This window comes from Leuciscus leuciscus (genome assembly GCF_965113295.1).
Source record: "Leuciscus leuciscus genome assembly, chromosome: 14".
In the NCBI taxonomy this organism is placed as follows: domain Eukaryota; kingdom Metazoa; phylum Chordata; class Actinopteri; order Cypriniformes; family Leuciscidae; genus Leuciscus; species Leuciscus leuciscus.
In genome coordinates, this window is record NC_138738.1 from 23,563,861 (window position 1) to 23,572,633 (window position 8,773).

The window sequence follows — 8,773 nt, forward strand, 5'->3', positions numbered from 1 at the left end:
AAGTTATTTTTGGTAAAAACGACATGTAACCAAATTCAAGGTTATTTTGGCTAGAAGTGGGTTACTCATATAGCCAGACTATATCAGTCTACAGTTAACCTAGATGGTGAAATGACGGCTATTGCTTAGATGAGTAAACTGCATTTAATTACACGTCATTGATATGACAATTGAATAAAATAGAGTCAAAACATTAATGCCACAATTGTAATATTCATAAATAGGAATAGCCTACATACAAAGTTGTACGTCGGTAAAGTTGTTCATATGTAAATAATTTACGTAGTGCAGTCTGTAAATATTTTAAGTTGTTGTCAATACGTTAATATTATACGTTTCAGTGTGTATGAAAACGTAAGTAAATATACGTGTGGTAGGCTATAAAACTACACTTTTCATAAAAAATACACATTCGCATGAGATCGCGTTTGTACAGCTACATATGTGGTATTCAATGGCATTATAAAACAAAGGCAACAAGAAGGCCTAACTAATTAGTCAATGATCTCCTTTAAATATGACCAGATGGTAAGAAACTATTAGCCTACTTTAGATATACTTTTGAGAATATAACAATATAAAAATAGTATGCATCGATTGGTCATAAACACAATATGGGTAGATTTCTAGATAACAGTCCAAGTAAAACTACTTCCTAAATCTGAATAGTTTGCTATACATCACATTGTGGCGAAAAGACATGATTTACCATCTCTCAGTTCCACCTTAAGAAATACACTTGACATGATTGGAGAGCGCGAGCGCGCTGCAGTGGATCTGCGCTGCGCCTCTGCTGTCCTATATAAACCCACACGCGCTGCATAGAGTCAGCGTACAGCTCAGTGGTGGTGAAACAACAGGTTACTCACACTTCAAACACTGACAAAGAAGACAATCCGCAATGGAGACAATCTCATGGACACTTTTTCTACTTTCTCTTACATATTTGGAGGGATCTTCGCAAGATTTCGGACAGACACAGTTCATCTGCACGTCCGTGCCTAAGGATATGGACCTGTGCGCAGCCACCATGCAGAACAGCGGGCCAGCGGAGGATCTGAAGACCACAGTAATGCAGTTAAGAGAGACAGTCCTACAGCAGAAGGAAACTATCATGAATCAAAAGGAGACGATCAGGGAACTAACTTCCAAGTTGAGCCGCTGTGAGAGTCAGAGTGTTCTGGAGCCCGTGACTGGAGGTCGTAGGAAAGAACCGGGCAAAAACACGATGGGAGACGTGTCCCGCGGCCCGACAGATACTCTAACCCAACTCGGGCAGACTTTAGCCACCCTTAAACAAAGATTGGAAAACTTGGAGGTATACATGACGTAATGATTTGGACTTTTCAGCTTAAGACGTGTGACTCCATCTAGTGCATTTCCTAATAGTCATATCCCGCATTTCTTTAAAAACACAAAGGCAATGCATGATAAATTACATTAAGTTTAAATATTTTTAGCCAGATTGAGTAATCTTAATGGTGTCGAAAGATTTGGAGTGGAGGTCTTTTGCAGATTTAGTCAATGTGTCACTGGTTTACGGCAGGCTGCGCTAAGCCTGAAATTGGCTTATAGTCTCTTAATAAGTATCCCATGTTTGCGTTTTAAAGTATTCGTTTGAATAAGCACCCTCCTATCTCATGTTTTCCCGTAGCAGTACAGCAGGAACAACGGCTCTGTCCAGGCGAACAGCCTTAAAGATCTGCTTCAAAATAAGATCGAGGATATGGAGAAGCAGGTGCTATCCCGGGTCAATACTGTGGATGAGAGCAAACCCGGGCAGAGGAACGACACAGATCAGCGCAATCAAGTGGAGTCAACTCTCACCTCCTTACATCAGAGAATTAACGACCTGGAGAAAGGTATGAGATGTCGTTCCATTAGAAATTTTACTTATTTGTGAGGCAAATAATAAATCTGAACTAGGCTATTTACTACAATAATTATGTGTTTGAGAAGCATGGTAGTTACAGTAAAAAAGCAATGTCTAGGCGTGTAATGGCGCAGAGGATGGTTTGGGAGGGGGAGCTGCATTGCTTAGTATTTTGAGCTAGTAAACAGCGATGTAGCCTAATATTATGACGGATAATTTGGTCATTCTCAAAGCTAGTAGGTCTTCTCTGAATAGCAGTGTAAAGTTTGCTTCTCAAAGCGCAGCCAACTCAGCGCAGCATGCGAGAGTCAAATAAATTGTTTTTAAATAATCACCAGTTGCACAAATTAAAAAGAAAGAACGCAAATTATATTTGTATTTATTTATTATTTATTGATTGCATGAGTTTGGTTGATTTACCCTTAAGTTGTTAGTTTGATTTTTTTTAAAGTAAAACCACTTAATTTACAGTGGGTTTCATTGTAAAATAAAAACAAATAATTTACAGTAGTGCAATATATAGTCTAAGAACAGCCTAAGTCACTTAAGCCTCAGAGCAGTAGATACAAGCAATGGAAGCATTTGGGCACTATAGCCTTTGTTTAGTAGTCCTTGTGGAATAGAAGGAGAGAGAGAGAGAGAGAGAGAGAGAGAGAGAGAGAGAGAGAGAGAGAGAGAGATTAAGAGTGTTAAATCCTAACATTATTACTTTTTACTTTGCAGGTTCAAAAGGTAACAGGCCACTGGACAAGTTTCAGATTACGTTCCCCTTAAGAACAAATTACATGTATGCCAAACTGAAAAAAAGTCTACCAGAAATGTATGCCTTCTCTTTCTGCTTGTGGATAAAATCCAATGCATCACCCGGGGTAGGAACACCCTTCTCCTATGCTGTTCCTGGACAAGCCAATGAGCTTGTTCTCATAGAATGGGGGAACAATCCAATGGAGATTCTCATAAATGATAAGGTACAGTGTCAGAAACAATAATGCAATTACATAATGCATACCATGATTGTTATACAGGAGATATATCTCAATGTGTATCTCTTGGTTTACTTAGATGCTGAAGTCATTTGGTCTTTTAGCACTTAAAACAGAAGAACAATTTGAGTAATCTACAGTATAACTTTACAGGTTGCAAAATTACCTTTCATTATCAACGATGGTAAATGGCATCACATCTGCATAACATGGACGACTCGTGATGGAGTATGGGAAGCATTTCAGGAAGGTGTTCTGCGTGGAACTGGAGAAAATCTGGCACCCTACCACCCAATCAAACCCAATGGTGTGCTGGTCTTAGGTCAGGAGCAGGTAAGACTCAAAATTATGCCTATTAGGCTTAATTTATGTAGAAAAGGTCAGTTAATATTAGAAAATGTAGTAACTCTATCGATCATGCTTATTTAGACTTAACAGGTTTGCCTGCTGTTCAGCAACCTAATATTGAATTTGGTTGTTTTTTGTACTTGCAGGACACACTTGGTGGAGGTTTCGATGCAACCCAAGCCTTTGTAGGTGAACTGGCGAACTTGAATATATGGGATAGAAAATTGACAGCTGGCGAAATTTACAACCTGGCAACCTGCAACAACAGAACACAAGCTGGCAATGTGTTATCATGGTCAGAGAGTAATATCGATGTGTTCGGTGGAGCCACTAAATGGACTTTTGAGCCCTGCCGTCAACTCAACTGAACTGCAAAGGGGCCAGATCCATGTTTCTAGTTTTTGTCTTTCTTGTCCTTAGTTTGACGTTCGTAAAAAAAACTAAAAAAACAGTTCTTGATAAAACATTCAAAGGTAAGCATAAACCTGGGGTTTCTATGAATAACTTAATATTTATGTGCAAACACTCTAAAAAATGCTGGGTTGTTTCAATCCAAATTCGGGTCAACTATGGAAAAACCCAACCATTGGGTTAAATTTGTCAATAACATTTTTAACCACATGTTTGGGTTTGTCCATATTTGACCCAAAATTGGGTTAAAACAACGCAGCATTTTTTAGAGTGAAACTAGAATAATTTTTTTTGTCTTGATAAAATAGTTTCCTGTTGGTTGTCTTGCAAACCTCAAAGCGACAGTGTTACTTCAGGTTACTTTTAGCATTAGCAATGTTCTTTTGCTGCTTTTTTTGCACGTGCACACAGTTTGCTTATTTTTTCATTCATATATTTATTTAAAGGGGCCAACAACTGAAGAACTGTCTCTTTGCAGCATTTTGGGCTGTAAAGCAACAGTGCATCAGAACATAACTCTTGTGGGTTTTTTTTTTTTCAAATGATCACACTTTGCTGATAACCCAATCACAAATCGTCACCATTTTAAATTATGGTTTATTTAATATTGGTACCCCATTCCCACCGGATCTTGCACTGTGATGGACTTGAAAATAAGATGGGAGAATAGTATTTATTTACTTGGAAAAAGATGGTTTAAAAGGATGGCACTTCCTACATTTGATTCCATTGATCTCACTGATGTTTCTGTAAGAATGTCGTTTAGTTGCCAACATGCTTACAGCCTGAGTGCCTTGAACTGATGTATCAGTTCAGCACACATTTTTAGTTTGCTTATTAATTGTGATACGCAATAACATTTAGCTTTTATTGATGAATTACTGTTTTTATGAAGCGTCTTCAACAGCAATTGTTAAGGCTCTGGTGTGTTTTACTCTGTTCTAGGAATGTCATTTGTACAGTAACAGCATGATTTATCAAATGCTGCAACATCAATGCTGACATCTGCTTCTCCTATTGTTTTGGGTTGGGTTTTTTACTGTATTGATATATGCTAAAAGCATGGCACTACTGAACGATGATAAAGATATAATTTTTGTAATAAAATTGTAATATACAGTATATATAAATAGCATTTTACCTCTGCAGTCATTCTTACTCAAATTCTGTTTAGTAGAGAGTTACAGAGATATAGGATAAAGTATAAATCAATAGATAAACAGATAATATCTTATTATGTCTAAATTTTACATAAATGTGCTCGATACCCTCAAATCTATAATTCTCTCATCATCTCACTTACTCTATGTTTGTTCACATGGGGCATTTGTTTTTGTTGACACTGCCCTCTCTATCTTGGTTTTGTGTATACAGTAACAGACTGCATTGCTGGAAAAAAAAAAAGTTATAATTTCGAACATACATGTTTAATCAGTGTGACATGGCATTTTGTGCTTCTGTAGGCATTAACAGGTGCTATAGCTGCCAGTAAATGTTTGGCATTTACAGTTTTCAGTCATTTGTTACAGTTTAAACATAATATGAGAGACAAAATTATGATTCAGGTAAAATACAGGTAATAACTGCAAAACACAGAATGAAAATCAGTTTATCAAACTAGATTTTTAGATTTTCTGAAACATTTTAGAGATACAGTGTAAGTGGCTCACTTATGTCATCAAGAAATTAGAAAAATATTAAAGGTGCAAAAATGTTTTGTTTAGTTCATATTTTGCTGGTTGATATGGCAGTCATTTTTAGATTCATATTGACACCTAGTGGTCTCAATGCAGCATCACACAAAGCAACAATTTTCTGTTAACATTGTCACTATGTAATTACAGCTGTTTCACAAGTTCATTTGCTCATATACTCTGCTAATAAGGTTAAGCGTATTTGGCTTGCAGTCCGCAGTGGAGGGGCTCGAGGAAGCAGCTTCAACTCGAGCTTAGATATACCCTCCAGTGTGACTACTAATGCTTGGATGATGAGTATGGTAGCAAATGGTAGCATTTAGTATGCCTAAATTATGTTTTTTTTAATGTTTTTTATTATTTTTTTATTAGGGACCATGTACAATTTCCAACATAAATGTTACCATTTGATGCATTGTACCAGAATTAGCCACAGGCTAATTTACATCTGCAGTCCATACATCTGTTTGTGGAGTTGGGGAGGTGGAGGGATGCCAAAACAGCTAATGCCAGAGCAAGGTGAGCAGCTGCTTATATGCTACTGCAGTTAATTGAAATATTAGATGGGTTCACTCCTCCCGAAATAACGTTTGTGAACTTCACTTATATCCCAGTGTCCTAAGAGTAAGTTCAACAGTATTCAGCTGGACATGTGATCACAACATTTCAAGCCCCATGTAAATTAAAGTAATTGTTCACCTAAAAACAAAAATTCAGTTATGATATAAGAGGTAAAAATATAAAAACACTACTTATTTCTTTGTGTGTACAGCTTTTGGGGATAAAGATTACTGAGATTACCCTCAACTAAAAAGAGAATAAACTGACAATATTGTGGCATTCTTTCAGCATTTTAGAATTTAGACTTTTACTTAGCTGAGTTTATATGATATTATTCATATGCTTCATTCATTCATTCATTCATTCATTCATTCATTCATTCATTCATTCATTCATTCATTTTATATTCAAGGAAAACACACTACAAACTAAAACATCTACAGTATATATCCTGTGGATTGCTAGTTTCTGTTCCTCAATCAGGGGACCGTTTTCAAACCACATTGGACATTTTCAACAGCTTTACCTGATCTGGGGCCTCATTTATAACCGTTGCGTACGCACAAAACAGGGCCTGAAAGAGGCGTACGCCACTTCCGACGCATAAGTTGTGATTTATAAAAACAAACTTGACGGAAAAATTTGCGCACCTGCACGCAAACTCTGACCCATGCGTACGAACGTTTTGGAGATGGAGCAGTTTGGCGACACCGATGGTGAGCTGGAGTTAAATGTCTTTTTGGTCACTTTTAGACAGAAAATCTAAAGAAAATTAAACATACAGAAAGATAATACAAATATGATTTCACTCACCAAGCCACTTGAAGCAAATATCCATCCCTTCTTAAATGTCCGCGCCAGCGAGCGCGATGGGCCGCTTAGTGAATTTGACGCAAATAACAGTTTAAATAAAATAATGATTTAAACTGTTTTACTTCTGATATAGGCTAAACATTTAGATTAAAAATGCCATTCAAATTAATGGAGTTAAACACTTAAACATGAAATCATTACTGAGAAGTTACAACATTTTTTATATTCAATCAATAGAAATATTTGTTGTGGATGCGATGTTTTTGAACACTTTTCCTGTGGCGTGCTGTAGCCTATGTGTTTTAATGTCTTAACTACAGAGATAATTGCTTAATCATGATAAATAATACCAGATTGTCTGAGAAAATAGTTTCGTGCAAATAATGCCCAAGGCCTATCTGTTTCCATTAAAAATATAAATCAATTAAAAATACTAAGATTCTCAATCTTTTACAATACAAAAAGATTGAGAAAAACTTTCTCTGAAATGTATTTTACACTATTTGATTTATGTATTCAAAAACAAGGCAAGGATAGACAACTACATGATTTTTATTAATATAATTTGTCTTGTATCGTTAAACGTTATCACGTGGATGAATAATCATATGCAAATGATATGCAGATGAGGATCTACATAGTAAAACTAGGCGTTGTAAGCTCCATATATGGTTATTTCAGGGTGGAGACGCATGTGCGCACAATATTCCGCTGACTGGGATTTATAAAGTGAATTCTGCGCAGGTTCTGGCGTACGAACGGTTTTATAAGTCTGAATATTTTTTTGCGTACGCCATTTTTGGCTTTCGGGCGCACGTACACTTTTAGTAAGGTTCCTACGCAGACTTTTATAAATGAGACCCCTGATCTGTGGTTTAGGGGTAGGCCTTCATGATTTTGGCAAGTCAGGTAAAGCTGTTGAAAAACGCCCATTGTATTTTGAAAATGCCCACTGATTGGGAAACACCCATTTTGGGTATTTTTACACCTGGTCAATTCATCCGTTTTTACTAATCGGATAGCTGTCTGATTGGTTAAAATGGTTCCATTTATACACTTGGTCACATAAAAGTGTCTCCGCAAAATGGATGTAAATCCGATTTTCAATTCTGACACTATATGCAAATCTAGTTCACGTCCACGAAAGAAACAGATATTTTATGTAATTTTACGCTGCATTTTATGTAACATCAGCGAATTTCAAGATCAAAGGTCGCAACAAGAGAAAGAGTGGCATCTGCACGGGTAAGTTTTAATGAAGATGGTTGTGCTTTGAGAATCTGCGGCAGTTTGCATGTTGGCTTGCTGAAGAGATACTCACCTACTCATCATGGTGATGCGTGTTGCTGTAGTGCCATCATATCTGGCTATAATATGTTATTTAGCATATAACACGCATATATATATATATATATATATATATATATATATATATATATATATATATTACATGTAAAATTTACTTGGCCTATAGTTTCAACAACCATATGCATTTACACTTGTCCAGATCTGTTAGGAATGCATCTCAGACCACCTCCTAAAGTGGTTTGAGCAATCGGATTAAATTCGCCTCGAAAGCGTTTCAGATGGCATATACACCTGTTTAACCTTGGGCCGGTTTCACAGATCTATTTTAGACTTGTCTACAGTGTTAGAAAAGTCTAAAATTTGCTCAGCCTAGTCTAATGCAAGTTAGTCTGTTTCACAAAAATAAAGACTGACTTAATTTAGACCAAAAAAATTAGACACCTGTAATAAGTTTCCACTGGAGGCAAGTTGAGAGATGAGAACCCAAGTGCAGTTTATTATAAACAAAACCAAACATGAAACAAAAACATGGCATGGCATGGCATGGCATGGCATGAAAACAAAAACCAAAGCATGAGCATGAACTTACAACACAGCAGATTACAGGAAACAATACTTGACAAAGACACATGGCAAACATGAGGGCTTAAATACACAAGAGTAATGACTAGACAAGGGACACCTTGTCTAGTCACAGTTCGATTGCTCCTGTCTGCCTCGCTGCCTGCTGTGAGTGTGTTTGCTTCGGTGCTGTAAGCTCCGTCTTAGCCTCGTATTTCCTT

The 8,773-nt window shown here is 36.8% G+C and overlaps 1 protein-coding gene across 1 annotated transcript; it reads left to right on the top strand.

The window, feature by feature from the left end:
- Nucleotides 1-811: 811 nt before the first annotated feature.
- Nucleotides 812-3,668, top strand: LOC309473802 (neuronal pentraxin-1-like). Its single transcript, XM_082135965.1, has 5 exons — nt 812-1,318; nt 1,655-1,862; nt 2,597-2,841; nt 3,010-3,189; nt 3,351-3,668. Exons 1-5 carry the CDS (start codon nt 902-904, stop codon nt 3,570-3,572), a joined length of 1,272 nt encoding a protein of 423 aa, XP_081992091.1. The 5' UTR covers nt 812-901; the 3' UTR covers nt 3,573-3,668.
- The last annotated feature ends 5,105 nt before the right edge of the window (nt 3,669-8,773 follow it).

Bases quoted from the DNA above. Each gene is read 5' to 3' on its own strand.
- LOC309473802 (XM_082135965.1), top strand. From the start codon at position 902: ATGGAGACAATCTCATGGACACTTTTTCTACTTTCTCTTACATATTTG. The intron at 1,319-1,654 runs GTATACATGACG...GTTTTCCCGTAG, and splicing joins AAAGATTGGAAAACTTGGAG to CAGTACAGCAGGAACAACGG. The intron at 3,190-3,350 runs GTAAGACTCAAA...TTGTACTTGCAG, and splicing joins TGGTCTTAGGTCAGGAGCAG to GACACACTTGGTGGAGGTTT.